Here is a 23,542-nt window from a genome sequence, read left to right as displayed (position 1 = left end):
CCCCGCAGCTGGGGCGAGGCAGGAGCTTCCCCTCTCCTTTGCAGCTGCGGGGGGGGTTAGGAGGAGGGGGGATACCCGTCCCCCTCCCTCCCTCCCCCGCGAGCCACCATCGCGCCTCCCCCTGCATTTCCTCCTCCCTCCCGCCTTGCCTCCCTTTGCTGCTGCTGCTGCTCGGGAAGGCCCGCATCGCCGGCGGCTCCCCCTCCCTGCCTCCCATGCGGCTGCAGCCCCCCCGACGGCCTCGCCCCGGTGCCAAAAGGATGCTGGCCGCCTCCCCTCGCGGCAAGAAGGGCGCCGAGGCCAGCTTTTCCCTCCATGCCTTGGTGTGGCACAACCAGCCCCGCGAGCTGGAGAAGGAGCTCAGCTCCAAGCAGGTGGGTGCCCCCCCGCAGGCAGGCAGGCAGGGCTCCCACCCTAACAATAGAGACGGGGGGGGCTGACGCAAGACGAGGGTCCCTGTCGGCAGCCCCGCGGAGGCGTCCCCTAACCCTCCGTCCGTCCAGGGAAGGGGTTTCTCACTGTTCCCTGCTGCAACGATAGAGCCACCTGCCCTCCCCCAGGATGCGTGACTGGGGGGCTAAGGGAGGGGAGGCAGCTCAGAAACCATGATGGGGGGCAGGGAGGGGGAGGAGGCAGAGGAGGAGAGGAACTGGGGGGGGTTGGAAGAGAGGGTGCTCCGGGTGCAAGATGCAACCCCCTCCGTGCACACAGGATGTTCCCAAGGCATTGTTGGCACATTTTGGCATTATACAGGATGGAAGGGGGTGTCGTGGGCCGCTGTGGGTTCTGTGGGCGCTCAGGATCCCTCCCCCCCCCAGTGCTGACACCAGGAGGAGGTCTCCTTCCAGGGTTTGGCAGGGGCGGTGATGGTTTGGCACCCTCAAGGTTCTTTCCTCCCGTTTCCTCCGCCCCCCCCCCGCGGCCATAACCCTCTGGCCGCAAACGGCCTTCAGACTCCTCCAGGAGGTGGCTGCCTCTGAGCCGGCCTTAGAAAAGGAAGGTGAGCATGATGCCTGGGGAGGGGGGGTGAGCACGTGCAGAGAGCCTTTTGTTTGCTGCTGCTGCTGCAGAGGTGCAATGAGACCCAAGTCTTTGGAGGTTGTTTGGGGGGAGGTGTCAAGGTGGCCAAAGGTGCGGTGAGCCCCCACAGTCCAATTTTTCAAACGTTCAGCAAGACCTTGATGAGGTCTCGCAGCATGCAGAGGCTGAGGTAAATTCTAGGCTCAGATGCTGACCCATTTCCACCACAAGTGTTGCAAGCTGCTCCCTCTACCACAGGAAAAGCTCAGTGGGGGCGGGGGGGGGACGTTTATCCAATGTTTGTTGGCACTGTTCTTTGGAGCTTTTTAGTATAATTTTATTAGCCACCTAATTTATTGTTTTTGGGAGGCTCACTCAGGAAATTAACCACGTCGAGTCACCAGGCTGTTGTAGTTGTCTCTGGTTTGCTGCCACAGAGGCCATCATGGGCCCAATGGCTCTGTGTTGTGACTTGCAAGTGCACATCTGTCCTAGTCATTGGGCTTCCCAACGGGCCAGAACTGGGACTCAAGTAGCCACTAAGCCGGTGCTTTGTGTGCAGAAGGTCCTGTGTTCAGTCCCTGGCATCTGCGGGCAGGGCTGGGAGAGAATCCTATCTCAAATCTGGAAGAACTGGGCATGTTTAGCCTGGAGAAGAGAAGACTGAGGGGAGATATGATAGCACTCTTCGAGCACTTGAAAGGTTGCCATTCAGAGGAGGGCCAGGATCTCTTCTCGATCGTCCCAGAGTGCAGAACACAGAATAATGGGCTCAACTTACAGGAAGTCAGATTTCAACTGGACATCAGGAAAAACTTCCTGTTAGAGCCATACGACAATGGAGCCAATTACCTAGAGAGGTAGTGGGCTTTCTGACACTGGAAGCATTCAGGAAGTAGCTGGACAGCCATCTGTCGGGAATGCTTTGATTTGGATTCCCGCATTGAGCAGGGGGTTGGACTTGATGGCCTTAGAGGCCCCTTCCAACTCTACTATTCTATTATTCTATTAAATCTTGGAGAGCTGCTGCCAGTCAGTGTAGGCAATAGTGAGCTAGATGGCTCAATGGTCTGAGGTGGTATAAGGCGGCTTCTGGTGTCCAAAATGTTTTGGACTCACATCAGCCCCAGCCAGTCTGGCCAATGGTAGCCCACAAAATCTGAAGGGCAAATGGCCCCCCTTAAGAGAACTCTGCCAAAATGCCTTTCCTGGAGTAGATTTTTTTCAGAAAATTATTTTCTTACAGTTAAATCCCACCTTTCTTCCATCGTGAGACACCAGGCAGCATACATGTCATTCTCAGAGGGTCACCCATCTGAGCACTGACCAGACCCAGACCAGACAATGATTAGCCTGCTGCATAGCCAATCAGGAATCCCAGTTTGTGATGGATAAGGCTATCAGTTGCTCCTAGGTGCAATAGCTTCAGTATTCAGCATCTATCTTTAGATGCAGTCTACCTCCTCAGTACCAGGTGCTAGGATGAAAGCCTTCATCTTCTGCTTGTGAGCTTCTCACAGGCTTCTAACTGGTGCTGAAAACAGAGTGTTGGATGAGATGGACCCTGTGGATCCGACAAGACAATTCTTGCATTGTCATTTTATAAATCTCTCAGGCCGCGTCAACCTGAGACAGAAGGGCAGGGTGACTGTTTTGGTGAACGGTAGCAATCAAGTTCCAAGTAATGACTTCCACCTGCTAGCGCTCGTGATGTCCAAAGGTGGAACCTCCACAGTCGGAGTCAGTATACCTGCAAGAACCAGAACCAAGGGTTCCTGGAGGACATCGAATGCAAGTGCAGGGTCTGTGATGCAGAATACATAGCTGTGCTGACTAGGGCTGACAGGCGTTGTCCGAAACATCAGGAGAGCACCAGGTTGGGGAAGGCTGAAATAGCTGTCTCTTACGCGCGCCCCCGCCACCCATAGCATCAAAGAAACCCCACCGTTCCCCATATTTGCAGACACCTTTGCTGCTAGATAGATAGATACATCGAAGCCGAAGAGGGGGAAAATCAGGGTGCAAACTGTCAGTAACGGGGCTCGCTTCCACAGTGTATGTAGGATCGCAGCCTTGAACTTCCTGACGGGATCAGGTGCAGGAACGTCGGCCTCTAACCTCCCAGCTCCAGCAACTGGGGCCAAGTGTGGGAAGCGTGGAGGTGAAATGACAAGGGCACCATTTGGCTCTGGAGAGGAGGCTGCTCTCAGGGGCGTCGCCGGCTCCTGCAAGGACTCTGGGAACCGGTGGCCCGCTGCCGGTTGGGGCCGGGCGGGCGGAAGGCAGAGAGCCCACGAATAGGCAACTCAGCCCAGGTTGGTCCCCATCCTCTTCTCCAAGGGCTGGGAAGAGCTGGCAGGCAGTGCCACCCCCGGGACCCGCTGCCAGTAAGCGGCCGGGCAGGTGGAGGTCGGCTGAGGTGGGGGGCGCGCTGCCCCCTCTGCCGGGCAAATGACCAGGGCACGTGGCTGGAGTCTCAACAGCAGCCCTCTGCTTTGTAGTGCAACACACACACACACACACACACACACACACAAGCCGGGTTTTTTTCTGTCTCTCTTCCAGTGTAAATGCAAAAAGGCAGGATGCCGTTGCGAGGTGCGCACCCTCCCGGATCCCGGGGGAGAGATTTGCAGGAACTGGCTCTGCCACGCCCGCTGCCCTCCCCCCCCCGCACACCCTTCTTTCCTCTGAACAATGAAGAGCCCTGCGGCTTGGCTGGGGATTCGCATGTCAACAAACAAGATCACGCGTGAGCCTTTGAGGGGGGGGTTGATGATATTGACTATCGGGGCAGTCCCTGGGCTGGTGCGGGTGGGCGGGCCGACTTTTCGGATCCTGCTTGGTTTCCGAGAGGCCTCAGATGACTTGTTTGCGCTGGGAGGGACCAGTCGAAGCATAAGCGCGTCAGGTATGGCTCTAGAGCAGCCTTCGCCAACCTAGCGCTTTGACTGCGACTCTGATGGGACTTGCAGTCCAAAACAGCTGGGGTGCACCAGGTTGGCAAAGGCTGCTAGACACTCAGACCTTTGGGGACCTGGGCATCTGACTATCCAATGCTGGCCACTAAGAATCTGACATACGCCTTGCGATCAGGGCCGCTGTTTACAACTGCACTTCGCACGGGCTCAGAGACACACCCTTGCTCTGTTCGTTTTCAAGGTCTTAATTCAGATTATGCTTTGTTTACCCGGCCTCTCTGTTTACCCTGATGAAGTCTGACTTCAGAATGATTTCCGCTTTGCCCGTCGTGCTTCTCCTGAAAGGCTCGTAGTCCACAGATCCAATTTCCTGGTGTTTAAAAGGAAAAGTTTTTCAGGACAATTATGGATTAATGCGTCCCTCCTCCTCCTCCTCCTCCTCCTCCCTTCCTGGCGCTTTGTTATGTCTGGCCTCCCCAGAGGATCAGTTCAAATTTGCATAAATGCAAATTTAGCTGCAATCAGGCGTTGCTGTTGTTTTGCTTCTTGTTGGATAGAGATGGATTGGCCCCCTTCGCATCCTTGGAGTCCAGTCCCTCCATCAAAGAGTGCCTGGGGTGATGGTGTCCCAAAGTCTAGCTCACCTACACCCTGGGGAGCTGCTGCCAGCCAGTGTAGACAGAACTGGGCTAGATGGGCCAATCATCGATTCATCATGAAGCAGCTTCCTTTGGGTGGCTTTCCTACACAGAGCAGACCTATTGAAGCTGACAGACATGACTAACTCAGGTTCATTAATTTCAACGGGGTCTACTCTGAGTAGGAATTAGTTGAAGATAACCCTATGTTCTTCTGCACCTGGTCCTCGTTGGATCTGGACTTTCTACATGTGCCTCCGCCACAGAATTACAGTCCTCTTCCCCCCCTACGAAGTGTGCACTGTGGAGAGGATCATACCGGTCTACCTCTCTTGGCTGTCGTGAAGATTAGGACAACGTACGTGAAGTGGTTTTGGATGCCTTCAAATGGGCCTTGGGTTACTTCTGCAGCTCGAGCGAGTGAGCCAAGCTGCATGGTGGAGGTCCAAAAGGCTTTGGCTTGCCAAATATTGGGGAGGAGGGATTTTTTCCTGGCTCCAAAGCATAGCTCACCCCTGACTTCAGCACCTCTTGGCCTCATTTCCATCAGCTGCCACACATATTTCACTCTTTCTGCGCCAGCAGCTGGCATGATCCCTGGTGCCCTCCGTTCCCTGCAGCCACTGTGGGAAGATGGGTTGTTTTCCTTTAATTATACACCTTTTCATTAGAGCAATTAAAAAGAGACAGGCATTGAGAGAGAGTCTTTCTTTTGAGTCTTAATTAACTCTCCTTGCTCTGCAGACAAAATGAAATTTTGCACCTTGACTGCACTTTTCATTTTGCAAAATGAAATTTGCACCCTGACTGATTTGTCTTTTTGCAAAGCAGTTGTGCCAAGAGTGTTCGGTAGCGAGGGATGGGCACTCTGTACATGCTCAGAAGCTTTCCTTTTAATGTGAGTCTGCTTCCCAAAGTCAGGGCTGAGTACTACCAGTCAGAACTAACATCCTTGCTGGATATAGCTCGGTCTCAAACAGCATATTCCAAATATTCCTCCAAAGTTACTAGCCCCTTTGATTGGGGAAAATATTCCCCCACCCCACCCTTAGATATGTGTACTGGTGAGATCTTTCCTCAAACAAAATTTTACCAAAGTGTAGAACTCTGCAATGAAAGACACAGAACAAATAAACATATTGGAGGGGGAAATAGATGGTTGCCCTTCCGGGTCCACCCCTTGGCAACTGTCTGTTGAACACCTCATGCCCTGAACTTTGCAAACTGTTTTTTTCCATGAGACAACCCTGAATCGTAGCGCCTATTATATGCAATTAGCACAGGAGTCCTGGGGGAGAGATTATGAAGCGGGATGGGGGGGCAGGGAGAGGAGAGGCAGTTCTGAAGAAAAAGCATTAAGAAAACGTTCGGGAATATATATCCTCCTCACCTCTTTGCAACTCCCGTCATGAGGGAACTGTATCTCTGACACTTCCCCTTGCAGAATTTGAGGCTTGATAGATGGAGGGAAAGAGGCACCTCAACCTCTGGAGCCTCAGATTAGTTGGCAGCTAATTTTTTTTTAAACAGGGATGGTATTTTGAGCTGCAAGCCACTACAGTATTACCTCAGTTAACAAAGTAGACACGTTCCTGGACATTATTTCTTTAACAGAAACTTTTGTACCAGAGGTAGTCATAACATGGAAAGAACAGGGATAGGTTCCTACACCCACTCAGAGATGGTGGGGGCATCTCCAACAGGGGCTTTAAAGGGTGCCTACTCAGCACCCCCTCTCCCCCTCCCCCTCTGAATTGTAATGGATCCTTCCCTCCCCAGCCCTGGGAGAAAGCAAAGACAGAGGCTGGTCAGATTCCCCTTAAGGCAAAGGCACAGGCTTGAAAGTTTAGCATAGCAAAACAAAGCTGGTCAGTTTCACCTTTTTAAAAAAAGCCTTCCTTAAAAGGAGCTTCCTTCCTGGAGGATTCGTTAACTGAGGTATTATCATATTTTGCACCAGGCTCTGGTTGGCAGTTTCTGAGTTAAAAGATCAAAGTAGATCATCCTGGACTAACTCCCATAATCCCAGAGTCCACCAACATCTGGAGGGGGGCAGCCAGGCTCCCCAGCAGTAGGGTCAATGGAAAGGGACCGGAACACAGAAACGTCTTGGGTATTGCAGCATCTATTCTGTGGGGCACCAAGGCAAGGAGGAACTGGGCAGATGCACAGGGCCCTCTCTGCCCCGCGGGTCCCACCAAGAGTACTGAATCAATTCCTCCTTGCTCCCGGCAGGTGGATATCGAACAGCTGGACCCCCGAGGCCGCACCCCTTTACACCTGGCTACCACCCTGGGGCACCTGGAGTGCGCCCGAGTCCTGCTGAGGCACGGGGCTGACACAGCCAAAGAAAATCGAAGCGGCTGGACAGGTGCGTCCCACCTCTTCCATTTGAACACTGAAACCGGTGTTGTGGCTTTAGAAGGCTGCATGGCACCGGGTCTGCCCAGCCCCAGTATTATCTACTCTGGCTGGCAGCAGCTGTCCAGGGGAGGAGCCAGAGTGGATCCAGCCACAGTTAAGTACCTAATTCCCATTATTACAATGGGAGCGTTAAGCCCACTCCGAATTCTCTCCCACTGGAACGACGCACAGAGCTCAGAAGTGGCTGGATTGTGCTCTTAAGGCACAAGCATGCATGTGCTTGCTCAGAAGTACGCCCAGCTGTGTTCAGAGGCATTTTCTCACTAGAAAATGTGCTCCAGACTATAGCCTTAGGTTACAATTCTGTACACCAAGCAGTGGAGACTGGTGGCTCCGATGTCAGCGGGGCAGTGAATCCGCTCTGGGTTTTAGTCCGAACTGTCAAGATGCCCTTGGACAGTTCCTTGAAAATACAGATGAAAACCCGGACCAGATTCACTGCCCCAGAGCAGTTGCACCTTGGACAGCTCCTTGAAAGTTTAGCTCTTCCAGGCCTCTCTGTAGGGCCCTAGGGTCTCTTCCGAGGCCACCCCCCCTCTTGGATGGAGGGTGGAGAGGGGTGTGTGAGAGTGTGGAGAAAGTAGCCTACTGTACAAAGGTAAATATATATATATCAGAAGAAGGCTAGGACTGGGGAGGGCAGCTGTGAGAGAACTAGAAAAGGTCCTCAAATGTAAAGATGTATCACTGAACACTAAAGTCAGGATCATTCAGACCATGGTATTTCCGATTTCTATGTATGGATGTGAAAGTTGGACAGTGAAAAAAGCGGGTAAGAGAAAAATCAACTCATTTGAAATGTGGTGTTGGAGGAGAGCTTTGCGGATACCGTGGACTGCAAAAAAGACAAATAATTGGGTGTTAGAACAAATTAAACCAGAACTGTCACTAGAAGCTAAAATGATGAAACTGAGGTTATCATACTTTGGACACATCATGAGAAGACACGATTCACTAGAAAAGACAATAATGCTTGGAAAAACAGGAGTAGAAAAAGAGGAAGGCCAAACAAGAGATGGATTGATTCCGTGAAGGAAGCCACAGACCTGAACGTACAAGATCTAAACAGGGTGGCTCATGACAGATGCTCTTGGAGGTCCCTGATTCATAGGGTTGCCATAAGTTGTAATTGGCTTGAAGACACATAACAACAAACAAGACACACACACACACACACATATATTAATTGTTCCACCCACTTTTGTGTGTGGCTCTGGAAAGTGGCCTAACAGGGAATGTTGGGCTGCAAAGGTTTGCGAGGGAGCAAGTCCCATAGAACACAGTGGGGTTACTTCTGAGTAAATTTACACAGGGCTGCAGTGATCCTGCCTTCATCTGCTGATGCAGGCTCACTGCCCTAATTAACGTGTCTTCTGTTTTGAATGGGTTCCTCCTTTGATATCTTCACCCCTGCGCAGCAATAAATATTTGATTCATCGCTTTTAGGAATTTATTAAGTGGCTTTTTTCCTTAACCACTCATAATTCTGTGGTTTTATTGGTGTTTTTTTTTTTTAAAAACTGCTTTGAAAAAATTCTGTTGTAAAGTTGCTGTATAAATCATCAAAACCGCTGAGCCATCCTCTGAATGAATGATGGGACCCAACATGCATCCTTCCAGGGATTTGGCATCCTAAAATTACTTTCAGTTCAGTTTTGAGCGTGCTGAACCAATTACGAAATTAAGGCTGTGTTCAGCTCAGTGACAAGCATTGAAACCCACAGGCAAAGATGCCTTTATTCAGTCCTTTTGGCCTCATTAGATGTCATCTCACGGCAACAGTAAATGTCCTGTTTGTTTTTAACTCACTGGTTTTTAAAACTGGGTTTATCGTTTTCTTTATGTTTTACCTGCCCATTTTTATGGGTTGTAGCCTACTAATGGGTATAGTCGTCCAGGGTCTCGGGGTGGTGGTGGTCTTAGACCCCTTACTCTTTTGAGAGCAGGGTCCCTATGTCTTCAGCATCCTGCAAGCCAATCATAATGAAAGGGGAGTGTGCTAGCCACTGAGAAAATTTTCTAGTATGCTTCCTTGTCCTTTCCTGCTGACCAGAGCCAATCAGATTGAAAGGAGATGAGTCAGCCACTGAGAAGGCTCTTCTCAGTAGCTAACACACTGCCCTTTCATGTTCATGGAAGGCTGTATAAGGGTGTAGCTATGAGAGGGCATAGTGGTGACTATCATAAAGGGACCCTGCACTTCTGAATTTGCTGCTACACTACTGCCAACTAAGGTCTACTCTGAGTAGGATTGGCATTGCATACAACTCTAGGTTTCGATTGTTGCTTTGCATTTTACTGCCGAATACCTCCTTGAGTACTATTGCATGACATAAGCTTGGAGGAAAAGCAAACAAACTTCTTTTTCCTTTATTCCAGGGGCAGGGAACCTTTATGAGGCCAAGGGCCACATTCCACCATGGGCAACCTTAGAGGGCAAGGCACATGCCAGTGTGGGGCAGGGCCAGAGGCAAAAGGGGTGAGGCAATAAATAGACATTTTACTTTCATACAGTACAAGTCTGAAGAGTCTCCATATCCCCTATGTTCGCCTCTCCATCCTCCATTCAGACAAGCATCATCACGATTCAAGGACCTGTTCCAGACAGGCAAAAGCAACTGAGGAGGGGGTGGAGCAGGGCCGCTGAGGGGTGTGGCTTAGTGAGAGTTCTGAGGGCCAGATGGAGAGCTGTGAAGGGCCGGCAGATATATTGTGGTGTTGGCTTCATCAGCTCAGTTTGCAGGATGGAGGTGCAAAGTTATTAATAAGCGGACAGCGATTCCCTCACCCCTCCCGATCAAAGCAGTCACGGATGCAGATCTGCTGGCAAGCATCCGCCTGCTCACTACCTTCCAGCCCCCAGTGACAGTCCTGACTCTTCCTCGCTCCCCCTCCCACAGTGTTGCAGGAAGCTGTGAGCACCCACGACCTGGAGCTCGTTCAACTGGTGCTGCGTTACCGCGACTACCAACGGGCCATCAAGCGCCTGGCCGGCATCCCTATCCTGCTGGAGAGGCTGTGCAAGGTGATGTGTTGTGTACAAAGCAACGTCCTAGAACTCTTGTGTCCTCTTATCATTCCCCACCCCCGCAAAAAAGCAGCTGTGTCTAGTTTCCCCTGTCTGTTGCTTTTTCATAGATTGTACCCCCTCAGGGGCAGGGACCTGTAGTCTTTTATTGAAGACAAATGCACAGCCTCCCCGTGTTCATCCTCTCACTTTGATTCCCCCCGTTATTTTTCTGTTGCAGCTTTTGCCAACCCTGTGCTCTCGTCATGTTTTGGACTCCCATCACCCCAGCGAGCAGAGCTGGAGTCCCAAACAGGGTTGGCGGGTTACAAGCATAAACATTGTCATCTGCTAATGCCTTGTGAGATCAAGCTGTTGTTGAAGGCAGTGGAGCAAGCAGTGGTACAAAAGTTGGCAACCCTGGTTATGCATTTAAATAAATGGCCCTGCCTGCCTTTCTCCACCTCCCAATATGGCATAAGAGAGGTACTGCGGTCCCATGTAGCTTAATTCTCCAGTTCCCACCCAGATCCATTTTTAAAACCTCATACCTAGAATGTTGGGCCAAGGCCAAGGGTGAAGTTAGGCATCCGGTGCCCTTGACCCTGTCTTCTTTTTTTGTTCCAGGCTCAAGATTTCTATGTGGAGATGAAATGGGAATTTACTAGCTGGGGTATGTTTGCATGCAGCTTAAATAATAATAATAATAACAACAACAACAACAACAACAGAATCATAGAGTTGGAAGGGGCCTTGTAGGCCATCGAGTCCAACCCCCTGCTCACAGCAGGAAATCCACAGCTAGAGCATCTCCCGCAGATAGCTGTCCAGCCGTCCACTATGTGGGGATGGGATTCTGGGCTCCACCTCCCGTTCTTGAAGCAGAACACCCTCCCTCTTTAAGCAACATCCCCATGCTCTAATGCAAGGGTGTCTCTGAACATGCACAGAGTGCTTTCCCCCCCCCCCAGGTTTTCAGCAGCTGCCAGGGGTGGGAAACCTTTGTAGCACAACGGGCCAGAGCTTTAACTCCCACCACCAGCACAGGCCAACTCTGACAGGTGAGCAGGACCACCCACCTGTCCATCATTTGATGTCATTGTAACACCAGGTGATTGCTCAGTCCTGGGCACAGTGCTTCTCAAATGCCCAACAGCCAGGAAAGCACTTTGCAAACTCTGGCGTCTCTCACTTTTCCCAGCAGCAAGCAGGGCCCGTTCCCTAATTGTCCTGTTGATAAATTCCTCTGCCACTCAAACCTTGCAACCTCCCATCAGCTCCCCTGTGCAGAATAAAGGAAGATGTGGTTCCCCGTGGCAAGGGAGAGCCACCCGACCATAACCTGCCTCTCCTCTCCTTCCCCACTGGCAGTCCCCTTGGTCTCCAAGATCTGCCCCAGCGACACTTACAAGGTGTGGAAGTGCGGGCAGAACCTGCGGGTGGACACGACCTTGCTGGGCTTTGACCACATGACGTGGCAGCGTGGCAGTCGCAGTTTCATCTTCAAAGGACAAGGTGGGTGGGGCGTGTCAGGAGAGGAAGTCCTGTGGGAAGGCGCCTGGGGGTACCTCCTGCCCCAGAACCCCTCAGGGAAGGGAATGTGAGGAACGGGCAGAGAGAGAGATCTAGTGGGCAGATTTTCCAGTTATGGAGAAAGGGTGGAGAGGCCATACTTTCAGGGACCACCAGAAAGTGAGAGGTGAGCCCGTGGTTGTGGAAGAGGGCAAGATTTAGATGCTTATTTCTATCCCACTCTTCCTCCAGGGGCCTCATGGCAGCGTACATAAGTCTGTTCCCTCCCCTGTTAGCTGTGCCACAACAACCCTGTGAGGTAGGTTAAGCTAGGGGATAGTGACTGAGCATGATCAGTGACTAGTCCTCATTGGGAAGGTTCTACCCAGTGATGGCCCAGCAGCATGCCGATCAAATGAAGTGCCGCAGAGATAGAAAATTCACAAATATATTTGGTTGTAGACCAAAAAAACAAGTGAAATCATCATAAGCACTGTTCCCAAATGTTATCTGGAAGTGTCTTGGTTTCTTTCTTTCTTTTAGTTACAATTGTTTTGAAATGTTGTGAAATATAGCCACCTCGAGGACTTTTAGTGGAAAATCGGAGTAAAAAAATATTTTCCCCCTCTAAATAAATGTTGAACTTCCAGTGTTTGGTGAAGACTTTTATTGTTATTATTTCTGCAGATATTTTAAGTGAGTTTTTCTGCTTTCAGGGTTAATTTGAACCGATTGTTTGTTGTATATTGGGGCCCCTCTCCATTGCATCCCTCTTGTAAGCCCTTTGTACACCGCTTAGAAACTGCAGGATTAAGCGGCATACAGATTATCAAGATAGCAAACTAGCAAACAAATAAATAGACCAGGTTTGGGTTGCACCAAGAGATAATGTCAGCTTACACCCTGCGCAAGAGTGCATCGCTCATTCTCTCTCTTTCTCTTTGTCCCACAGACAGCAGTGCAGTTGTGATGGAAATTAACCATGACCGTCGGGTGGTTTACACCGAAACGCTCACTCTCGCTGCCCACGACCAGGAGGGACTCCTGGCCACGGTGCAACCCACAGAAGAGCAAGTGATGGGCCGCCTCTTGGCTCCCGTCGTCACCACACAGCTGGACATGCGCAACATTGCCTTTGAGAGGTGAGCCAGGATCACACCCGTTTCCGGGAGTGTCAATGATGGGGGACTTCTTTGTGTGTGTGAGTGGGTTGGGGGTCGCTCTAGCGACGACACGTTGCACGTGGCAAATCTCTGCTGTAAGAGATCTCCCCGCTGTTTGAATTTGAGCCATTGCAGGATTGAAGGAAAGCAACAGAGGTGAAAACGGTGCCAGCAAACAGAGCCGGCTCTGGGTTATCTTGTCATTATTACCAGAAGCTACTCCGAGGATCGCTTTGACTCAAAGTGCCAGGCACCGAATTCCTAAACAATTCCTAAACAAATAAAACAAGGCCACCGTGGTCATTCTCCTTGTCTGGGAGGCCAGAGGGGGAAGACTGGGGTGACTCCGACTGCCAGCCACCACTGTGGCCAGGGAAGATAGGAGTGGTAGTCCAGCAACATCTGGACGGCCCTGGCTTAGAAGCCGGAAATAGTTTCCCAGCTGTGCCAATCCTCTTTGGAAGCTGCCTTATGCCAAGTCAGACCAATGGTCCATCTAGATTGCCTACTCTGACTGGCAGAGGCTGGGCCCCCTGTGTTCAAAGCAGGGGCTCTGCCACTGAGCTGGCATCCCACTAGAGCACGGGTGGAGAAAAGCAGCCCTTCAGGTCTCTTTATGTGGCCCTTGGAACTCTTCCCTGGCCACCATCACCCCCTCTACTTGTGCCACCCCCTTCACTGCTTCACACCCTGTTTTTGCCTGGCTGGAGATGCGTCCTTGAACTCTGACTGATTGAGACTGTTGAGAGCCAGTGTGGCCTAGTGGTTAGAGTGTTGGACTGGGACCTGGGAGACCAGGGTTCGAATCCCCTCTCGTCAAAGGCTCTCCAAAAGGTCTGTGGGACCTGGGTGGGTGGTGGGAATCTCCCGCATAAACATCTCTGGCCATCCTCTCTTCCAACTAACGGGTTCCATGTTTGATGCCCTGCAAAGGGGGTGCTTCTGCGGCAGCGTCGCTCTCGGCATCCGAACTGTGTCCAGGGCTGGGCTTCCTCCAGCCTCCGCTGTTTTGAAAACAGACCTCAACCAGCAGGCTCTCATGTTTTGTATGTTGAGTGGTAATTTTTTCTGTGGCTGGCAGCAGTATAGTGGCAAATTCAGAAGTTCAGGGTCCCTTCATATTAGTCACAGCCATGCTCCCCCCCTTTTTTGCTGCTGGGTTCAGAATGTTAATGCCTTCTCCCACAACAACAGATATTCCTAGGAGCCAATCAGCATGGAAGGGGAGTGTGTTGGCTACTGAGAAGAGTCTTCTCAGTGGCTCTCTGACCTCCTTTCACTCTGATTGGCTCCAATCAGCGGGAAAGGACAAGGAAGTATGTTAGAAGACTCTTCTCAGTGGCTAACACACTCCCTTTTCATGCTGATTATCTCATAGGATGCTGAAGAGATAGGGACCCTGCTGGGACCCTGCTCTCGAAAAAGTAAAGGGCCTTAGACCCCCTGAGACCCTGGATGACTATACCCCTGGAGGCTGGGCAAGACAGTGAAGCTTAACTCTGACTGTTGTTTCCCCTCTTGCTGCCAGGAACAAGACGGGTATTTTGGGATGGAAGAGTGAGAAGACCGAGGTGGTGAACGGGTATGAGGCTAAGGTGAGAGTCCCGAGAGGTGGGCTGCCTTCGGAGGAGAAGGGTCTTTGAGCAGAGAGAGTAAGGATGTGGAGGTTGGCAATACAGCTGGGGCAAGGGACGTGGCTTTAATGCTGAGGAATGGAAGCATGAAGCTGAGGTGGAGAGATGATTGGGAGCCACAGGAAACAGCACTTTCCGAGGACCACCACCTGTAACCTGCGGTGTTTTTCTCTCTGTCAACAGGTGTATGGGGCTTCCAATGTGGAACTTATAACCCGAACGCGAACGGAGCATCTCTCAGACCAGCACAAAGGCAAAACCAAAGGTAACCAAAGGCAACAAAAGTCTGCATCGTTCTCCCAAAATCACACCCGTTAATCCTGCTCCCCAACTGCCATGCCACCTCTGCCCAAAGCTAAAATGAGGGGCAATTTAAAGGGTTTTTAGCAGATGAGCTATCTGCTTTTCAAACTGATTGTCGGTCTGGTGTAAAAGTAAAGGGCTGTCGACTCAGCGGCAGAGCATCTGGTTTGCATGCAGAAGGTCCCAGATTTGATCCCCAATGGTGTCTCCAGGTATGGCTGGGAGAGACCCCCCTGCCTGAAACCCCAGAGAGCTGCTGCCAGTCAGTGCAGGCAGTACTGACCTAGAGGGCTCGATAGTCTGATAGAGTCTAAGGCAGCTTCCTGTTTGCAGATGCCGTAGCACTGCGCTGCGGCCTTTCCCCGCGTCTCCTGGCCGTGATGAAGGGCCACAGGCTCCCTGTCCTGGAGAAATCTCTATCGGCTGTGTCTCTTGCAGGCAGTAAAACGCCACTCCAGTCGTTCCTGGGCATTGCCGAACAACACGTGGGCCCCAACAACGGGGTGAGTGATCAGCGAGGGCAGGGGTGCCCGAGAGGCTGTTCGAAGCACCCTTTTCTCTTACAGTTGTTTTACAGAGCAGATGGGGAACCTCAGGCCTGGGGTCCACATTTGGCCCTCCAGGCCTCCCTGTCTGGCCCTCAGGACTCTCCCCAGCCTGCCTTTGTACCCTTGAGTGGGTCCTTTTAGTTTTTTTCTTTTGCTTGGGTAGGATGTGCCCCTAACTTTCGCTTGCCTGGATCGAGGATAAAGAAGTGTGCGTGATAGTATGAAAAGTTTAATAAAAAGTTGAAGTTTTAAAAAAAGAAAAGCGTGCATGAACAAAGGAGCCTACTGCGCCAAGGCAACATGTGCAAAATTGTTGCCCCGCCCATGTTTGCCTCTGGCCCCGCCCACCATTGGCGTGTGGCCTCTGAAAGGTTGTCCAGAAGGCAGTGTGACCCTCAGGCCAGAAAAAGTCCCCCACCCATTTTTTACAGGTAAATAAACTCATCTTGGGATACTCCCCCCCCCAAAAAAAACCCTGCCTCAGTTTCCCAAGCGCTCCCCTACCAAAAGGGTATGGAGTGCTGGCGCCCACTCCAGCTTCTCTGTCTCCTCCACCCCCTTTGCAGGCTCTCATCACGCAGACGCTGAGCCACGCCAACCCCACCGCCATCACGCCAGAGGAGTACTTCAACCCCAGTTTCGAGCTGGGGAGCCGCGACATGGGACGGCCCATCGAACTCACCACCAAGACGCAGAAGTGAGCCTTGGGCGGGTGGCAGGGAGGCATGTCCTTCCTTGGAGGCGAAGGCGACATCAACATCTCCCCTCCCTCCTGCAGGTTCAAAGCCAAGTTGTGGCTGTGCGAAGACCACCCGCTGTCTCTGGCTGAGCAGGTGGCCCCCATCATCGACCTGATGGCCGTCAGCAACGCCCTTTTTGCCAAGCTGAGGGACTTCATCACGCTGCACCTGCCTCCTGGCTTCCCTGTGAAGATCGGTGAGGAGCCTTGCACGGACCCCCCTGTGCAGAATCAGGCTTGTTTGTTCTCGTGCAAGCGTTCATGGCCATTGCTTACATTTATGTTATGCATTTATGCTATGAAATGCTTCCTTCTCTGTTGTTGTTTTGTTAATGTAAGCCTTAGCCTTTCCAGTAGGGCAGATCTACATGGATCCCTGATTGGTTGTACCCCAGTTTAGCTGTCATGGGGAAGGGCTGTAGCTCATGTTAGAGCACCTGCTTTGCATGCAGAACTTCCCAGGTTCGATCCCTGATGGCATATCCAGGTAGGGCTGGGAATGTCCCTTGCCTGAAACCCTGGACAGCCTCTGCCAGTCAGTGTAGACAACACTGAGATAAATGGACCAATGGTCTGACTCAGTTCAAGGCAGCTGCCTGTGTTACCTCTATCTCCTTTCTTCCCCACCAGGCCAGGGATGATGGGAGTTGTAGTCCAACAACATCTGGAGGGCTACAGGTATATATTAGGGGAAAGGGTGCATTAAAAAATATTGGTGGAAACAATATACAAAAATGCATTGGGGGAAATTGCTTGCAAAAAATGGCTTATTAGGGAACACAGCATCCAAAAACGTGGATATTTAGGAGAAATATACTTTTCCTGAGGACTCTTTTGTTTTTTAAAAAAATTGCAAACTGAGGTGGCAGGCTGAAGGAGAAACCAAAATGGATAGGCTGACTGTACCCCTTCTCAATCTCTTTCTGCCCCTAGAAATTCCCATTTTCCATATCCTCAATGCCCGTATCACCTTTGGAAACCTCAATGGTTGCGACGAACCCGTGGTCTCCATCCGTGGGGCCGGCAGCCCCGGAAGCAATGCCCCCTCGCCTGGCAGCGACCGCTCTAGTATAAGCAGTTCCAGCTCTCTCGGTATGTTGGGGGAAACTGTAGAGGGATTGGAAGGAGAGAAACAGCTGAGAGACATTTGAGGGGAAGGGGGATCCCCCCCGAAGGTTCGAGGCAGGAGGGAATTCAATGCAGACAAGGGGTGGGGGACTTTTAATGGGAAGGGAATCAAGCAACAGGCAAAATCCTTGGTGCACCCAAGAGGATAAATAGCATCACTAGCAGTCTCATACCTGGCGTTGCCCTGGAATTTTAAGAAACCAAACAACAACAGGGCAGTTTTGAAACGAGTGGTTAAAATCAGTGCAGTTTTTCATGGGTCAGACCACCATCTTTAATCAAAATGGTGTCCAATTGTCTCCAAACATAAGCAGAAACCTGCTCCTTGATCTCAAGAACCATCATGCAAAATTTGGTTACAGTATGAAATCATAGAATCATAGAATAGTAGACTTGGAAGGGGCCTCTAAGGCCATCAAGTCCAACCCCCTGCTCATGCAGGAATCCAAATCAAAGCATTCCCGACAGATGGCTGTCCAGCGGCCTCTTGAATGCCTCCAGTGTCGCCCACTGCCTCTCTAGGTCATTGGTTCCACTGTCATATGGCTCTAACAGTTAGGTTTTCCTGATGTCCAGTCGAAATCTGGCTTCCTGTGGTTAATATAAGCGGTTAATATAAGTGCACTTTTGAAAGGTTTAGCCCACCATCTTGATTCAAAATGTTATCCACTTATCTCCAAGCGTAGACGAAAGCCTGCTCCTTGATCGCAGGAACCAGCATGCAAAATTTGGTTGCAATATCTTAAGGCGTGTCCAAACGCACAGCACTTCCAAACTATTATCTAGTGGATTCAAGGTGGTGCCATCAGGGTTGGACTTTAGGGCAGATGTCCAAGGCCCAGTTCAGCAGAATGAGCAGAAGGGCCGCCGCCCCCACCAAAAAAAACATCAGATACATTTGGGGGGAGTGGGTTGGAAACAGAGCAAAGGGTGACAGAGCGAGACCTCTCCACTGGGGTAGCTGGCAGGGCAGGGAAGCGGCAGGGGTGGTGTATTGGTGGGTTGTCCCTTCCCCTCCTGCCCAGGTTCCTGCCGGTGCTGCGAGATGGACCCATCTCTGTTTGAGGTCCCACGAGGCTACAGCGTTGTTGGGAGCCACCCGGAGCCCTTGCGGGAAGATGATGACGATCTTCTGCAATTTGCCATCCAGCAGAGCTTGCTAGAAGCTGGCAGCGAATATGACCAGGTAGGGCCTCCACCTCTCTGTCCCTCTCCTTTCCCCCGAGGCTGGAGGGGTAGGGAAGGCCTGCAGAGCTCAGAGTTGGATTTGGGCACAGAAGATTCACAGGTGAAGCCCCTGGCATCGCTGGTCTTGAAGGACCTTCAGGTGCCAGGCCGGTGGAAAGAGCTTTGCCTGGGAGAGGTCTTGCAAATCAGCAGAGAGAGTGTCACTTGCTTAATTAACCCCAGTGGTTCAGGCATTGGGAACTTCAAGACTGGACTACTGCAATGCACTCTGCACGGGGCTTCCCTTGTGCTCGGTCCGGAAACTGCAGTTGGTGCAGAATGCTGTAGCACACTGGCTGACAGGAGGGAGGCCTGTCAGCGTGCTAACACCTCTGCTCAGAGATCTGCACTGGCTGTTTGCCACCAGACTGAGTTTAAGGTGGCATTACTGATATTTAAAGCCCTTAGCGTCTTGGGACCAGTTTACTTGCGGGGTCGCCTTACCCCATACGTGCATCTCTTCGATCTGCAGAACTTGTAAGAGCCAAGCCATGTCCATTTTGCGTTTGTAAGGACCCACGCCTTTAGTGTGGCAGCACTTGTAAGTTTGGAACTCCCTGCCTCTTGACATTCCTGCCTATTGACAGGCATCACCATTACATTATTTTAGACTCCTTTGGAAGGAAGGGCAGGATGTAAATTTAACAAATAAAAGGAAGAAAGAATAAAATAAATCAAGGATGGGGAGCCTTTTCTGGTTAGAGGGCCACATTCCCTAGTGGGCAACCTTTTGGGGACACCATGCTATTGGTGGGCAGGGCAGCAGAGGTGACTCTTTGTGTCTCCTTTGTGTTGCAGGCCAGCGCCCAGTCACACAAAAACCATCTCTCTGTCCAGGCAAGCATTATTAAAGTTCAAAACGACAGGAGGATGGGGTGGAACAGGAACAGTGAGTGGGTGTGGCAAGTCCTGAGAACCACATACGAGAGGTGTGGAGGGCCACATGTGGCCCCTGGGCCTGAGGCTTTCCACCTGTTGATCCAAACAAGGCAGCATCTGGAGTGACCCAGATCTGGCTAGCCAAAGAACAGGGATGTAAACATGCCTTGGTTACAGGAAATCCAAAAGCTGTTTCTGAGTTTTCAAGCAGCTGGTGGCCCCCAGTGGGGCAGTGGAATCCGCTCCGGGTTTTAGTCCTTGAAAGTTCGGACAAAAACCCAGAGTGGATTCCACTGTTCCACTGACATGGAGCCACCGGACTGTTTTTAAGCTTTTGTGCGTGGCTCCGGTTCCTTCCTCCGAGCTTCCAGGTGTGTCCGTGAACTGTGCAAGTGACCGCTGCCTCCGAAACAGGCCATTTCTCACCCACTGCAGGTTACCATTTGGGAAGCCCTGACTAACAGCAAACCCGGCACCCTCCCCATGCCCCAAGATGGGCGCAGAGTGGACAGGTGAGTGCAGGACGCTTTTGATGATATCCCTTAGCCTTTAAAGTCAAGGTCTAATCAGACATGATATGATTCTAAATATATATATATATATAGAAACGAATAGTGGGGAAAATAGTCTCGGCTAATAGCCGACAGAATACACAATAATGCCCAATTTCAAACGCACATGCACTTTACTATACAGGACGTGATACGAATTGTGAGCCCCATAGACAAACTATACATATACTCCCAATGGCAAAACGGCAATAAAATGGAGAGGTATACACATACAGAGATATAAAATGCAAAGGTAAACTGCACGTTATAATTTGTTCAGGTAACGGAGCGCAGCTTTCCCGGGGCCGCCGTGATTACCTCTCTGTCCTTTACTCCCAGGACGCCCCAGCACACCCCGACGCCGACGCCACCCCCCTGCCCCGCCACCCCCCAGCCGCCGCCGCCCTCCTCTGCAGGGAGGGGGCCCATTCCCAGCTACGCCGAGCAACTCCGCCTGGCCATGGAGCTGTCCGCCAAGGAGCAAGAGGAGGCGGAGAGGCGCTCGCGCCAGGAAGAGGAAGAGTTTGAGCGGATCCTCCGCCTCTCGCTCACCGAACAGTAGCGAAGGGGTGACGGGGGGCGATGGGGGGGGGAAGCCAGCTGCTCTCATGCACAAGCCCCTGGCCAGCCTCCAGGGGGCGCCAAAGCTCAATGGACACTGACTTCTCTCTCTCAGCCGTGCAGTGACTGATCAGCCGCGATGCCGGGAAGGGGGCGGTGTGGGGAGGGGCGAGGGGGGGAGAAATAACGACGCGATGGGGGAGGCACGACACGCGGGCCGCCTCCCTGACACTGAGCCATTTTAGCAGCCATCCCCCTCGACGGAGCGGCAGGTAAGTCTTGGCGAGCCAGGACAGGGGCGCGGGGCAGAAGCAGAAATCCATTCCCCCCCCCACACACGTTCTTCTTCCCCATCTCTGTGGAGCTAGCTGGGTGCCTCTGGGCTCATCCCTGCGGTGCAAGGGCCCATCCTCAGGAATGAAAGGCATCCCATCGTGCCCAGGGCAGGGGGGCTGTGTGTATATTTCTGCAATTCTGTGCAACTGCAGGGGCAAGAATAGAGCAGGGTGTGTGAGTGAAGAATTCAATATCGTGTGTTAAATTGGACCTCTTGAGGTTATTTAGCAGGCTCCTGCTTAGGAGAGGGTGTGTACATTCCCTGAGCTAACGTAACCCCCCTGAGTGCCGCCAACTGCTGTTAGGATCTGGGGGGGGGAAGCTTTGGCGCGGTTGGAGGGGAGGATTAAAATTAGGGACAGAGAAAGGTTTAAACACCCTCTCCCCAAGCACCTCTGGCCACCCCTAACCTTGAAAGCACGTGGGGCTGCTCGTTATTTAAATAAATTTGAAAAACCAACAGAACCAGGGGATCATGTTTAGCTTAGCTTTCATTGTCAACCTATCAAGGCTCTAGCCCTCATTGGCACTGAGTGGGGAAGGTGTGGCGTTGTCTTGCGTGGCTGGAAATAAAACCCCAAAGCTGGGCAGAGATCTGGTTTTAGCGCCATCCAAAATGTCTTATTCTCCTCTGAGGAGAAACAATCCTTGCCATGGAATTGTTTCTCAAAGTACACACAGCCCCTGACCCACCCCTTCCCTCTTCTTCAATGCCTTGCCTTGCTCAACGCTTAAAATTAGGGTGTGGATCAGTGCACACTTGTGGGTGCAACCAGGAGATGGTAGGCCGGGGTGGGGGAGCCCCTTTCAGACTGAAGCCCACATTTCCTTGGGGGGCCCCCACATGCCAATGGTGGGTGGAGCCAGAGGCAAAAGTGGGCGGAGCAACAAATGCAAATCAGAGTTCAAGGAAATCTGGCAGCCAGGAAAACATGCTCAAGGAAGGTGCACTGCAGGACCTGTTGGGGGAGAGTCCTGAGGGCTAGCTGGAGAGGCCTGGAGGGCCACATTCCGCCCCAGGGGCTGCGTTGCTGCAGCCCTGAGATAGCCCGCCCCGGCTCATTTAACACAGCCAGGCGGCAGACCCTGACAACAGCCGTTAATTCTGGATTAATTTAACACAGGAATACAGTGGTGCAGTTTCGCATGTGGCCTCTGCGCTCTTGCACCAAGTGCACTTACAACAACCCCCTCCCCCCCAAAAAACCCCAAGTCTTTTGCCTGCCTCTTGACCCTTCCTGTTGGGCCTCAACGCTGTGACACTGTCCACCTGATCCTGGCACATGGCCGCCTAATGCCAAAGGCAAGCAGGGGATCTTTACCCAGCTCTGCCTCAGTGCCAGGCCAGTGGGGTGGGGTGTCGGGCAGTGCCCCCAGCACAAAAAAATGCAGTAACCCAAAGTGGCACGGGTGGGTGGAATGGCTTGCCTTGGCCAGTCAAGGGCTGCTTCCTACAACTGTGCCAAAATACTTGACCTGGGTGATTTTTTGGGGGGGGGAGATGTGTGACGCTTGGGACCCCAAATCTACACCCCTCTTCTCCACCCTCCCAAAATCCCCCCAGGTTCCTTTGCTGACCCCCCCCATACTGGCTTCAATGGGGGGGTCATTGAGGATGGAGGAAATTGGATTGCTCTAACTCTGATTCTGCCTGCCCTCCACCCCTCGCCTGATGTCTGCCCCACTGTTGCTGCAGGAGCATCTTCGATGCCCCCAGGTCATCACAACCCCACTGTTCAATGGTGCTAACCTACACACAAAACACACTCCTGCAAAGACATTCTGCCAGGCAGGGGGTGGTGGATCTGCCCCTCCCCTCCATTCCTAATCCCCCCCCCCATGCAAACAAGACAGGACAAATGTGTCATGCACAGTTGGGGGGGACTGGAAAAGGGGGACTGGAAAAAGGTTCTTGAAAAGCTGACATGCACCGGGGGGGGGGAGCATCATGACCAGCCGGCTCAGGTGTGTTACCTGCACAGAAACACCAATAAAACCTCGTGAACCTTCACTGCCTCCTGCCTCGTTCATTTTTTGCACCTTCTGCGTGCGCCGTCCAATGCTGGTTTTGATTTTCTCCAGATGAACTTATGGAACGCCAGTTGCCACTGTGTTTTATTCCGGGAGGGACTGTGCCTCAGTGGTAGAGCCCCCCCACCCACTCCCTGCTTTGCATGCAGAACGTCTCAGGCTCAGTCGCCAATGTCGGCATCTCAGGCAGGGCTGGGAAGGACTCCTGCCTGAAACCCTGGGAAGCCGCTGCCGGTCCGTGCAGACACAACTGAGCTGGATGGAGCAACAGGCCTGACTCTATATCAGGCCGCTTCCTAATGAAATCAGCCCTTTATTCAGAACCATGAGGACAAGAATCTTGCTTTATTTTAAGGCGGAGAACTGTAGCTCAGTGGTACAGCCCTGGCTCAATCCCAGGCATGCTCTAGGGAAGGCGCTGGAGACCCATTGCTGCCAGTCAGGTGTTGACCACTCCTCCACAACCTGGTGCTCTCCAGAAATTTCGGACTACAACTCCCTTCATACCTGAGCACTGGCCAATGCGGCTGGGGTCTGACTGGCAGCAGCTGTCCAGGATTTCAGGTAGGGGTCTGAGTTGCCATTGGGGGCTGAATCTTCTGCATGCACAGCAGGGGCTCTCCTGCTGCTCTGTGGTTAAAAAAGCCTCTTTAGTCTTATTACATGTTTAAAATCCTGCCCATCCTATCCACAGAGCTGTCTCGTGGCCTCCTTTTATCATCACAACAACCCTGCAAAGTAGGTTAGGCTGAGTGCAACCGGTCTGGCCTGAGCTTGGTGGCCGAGTGGGGATTTGAATCCAGTTCTCCCAGTCCTCTCCAACCACTACACACTACTGTCTTTTGGATGGACGCCGACTTAGAACACAACAGTTTTTCATTTGTCCACCTCCCCCCCCCGTCCCAAACAGAAGAGAGGAA

At 52.0% G+C, this 23,542-nt stretch overlaps 1 protein-coding gene across 4 annotated transcripts; it reads left to right on the top strand.

The window, feature by feature from the left end:
- Positions 1-92: 92 nt before the first annotated feature.
- ANKRD13B (ankyrin repeat domain 13B) lies at positions 93-20,403 on the top strand. Of its 4 annotated transcripts, none has more exons than XM_061605034.1 (15): positions 124-374; positions 6,815-6,950; positions 9,904-10,028; positions 10,638-10,683; positions 11,382-11,525; positions 12,475-12,664; positions 14,214-14,280; positions 14,503-14,584; positions 15,061-15,125; positions 15,737-15,867; positions 15,949-16,106; positions 16,843-17,001; positions 18,063-18,223; positions 19,579-19,655; positions 20,034-20,403. In XM_061605034.1, the coding sequence occupies exons 1-15, from the start codon at positions 216-218 to the stop codon at positions 20,254-20,256; spliced, it is 1,923 nt and encodes a 640-aa protein (XP_061461018.1). In that variant the 5' UTR covers positions 124-215; the 3' UTR covers positions 20,257-20,403. The 4 variants fall into 4 exon arrangements, 3 of the variants coding, with proteins under 3 accessions (XP_061461019.1, XP_061461018.1, XP_061461017.1); XM_061605033.1 differs by having other exon boundaries at positions 14,956-15,125; XM_061605035.1 differs by lacking the exon at positions 6,815-6,950 and having other exon boundaries at positions 93-374; positions 14,956-15,125.
- The last annotated feature ends 3,139 nt before the right edge of the window (positions 20,404-23,542 follow it).

The sequence above is a fragment of the Rhineura floridana genome, chromosome 21 (assembly GCF_030035675.1).
Source record: "Rhineura floridana isolate rRhiFlo1 chromosome 21, rRhiFlo1.hap2, whole genome shotgun sequence".
Lineage (NCBI taxonomy): Eukaryota > Metazoa > Chordata > Lepidosauria > Squamata > Rhineuridae > Rhineura > Rhineura floridana.
This window is presented reverse-complemented; position numbering and strand designations above follow the sequence as displayed.

What these genes read in the sequence shown, in the direction of transcription:
- ANKRD13B (XM_061605033.1), top strand. Translation starts at nt 216, where the DNA reads ATGCGGCTGCAGCCCCCCCGACGGCCTCGCCCCGGTGCCAAAAGGATG. An exon ending in TGGCTTCCCTGTGAAGATCG is followed by an intron (nt 16,107 to 16,842) that starts GTGAGGAGCCTT and finishes TTCTGCCCCTAG; the next exon opens with AAATTCCCATTTTCCATATC. An exon ending in AAGCAGTTCCAGCTCTCTCG is followed by an intron (nt 17,002 to 18,062) that starts GTATGTTGGGGG and finishes CCTCCTGCCCAG; the next exon opens with GTTCCTGCCGGTGCTGCGAG.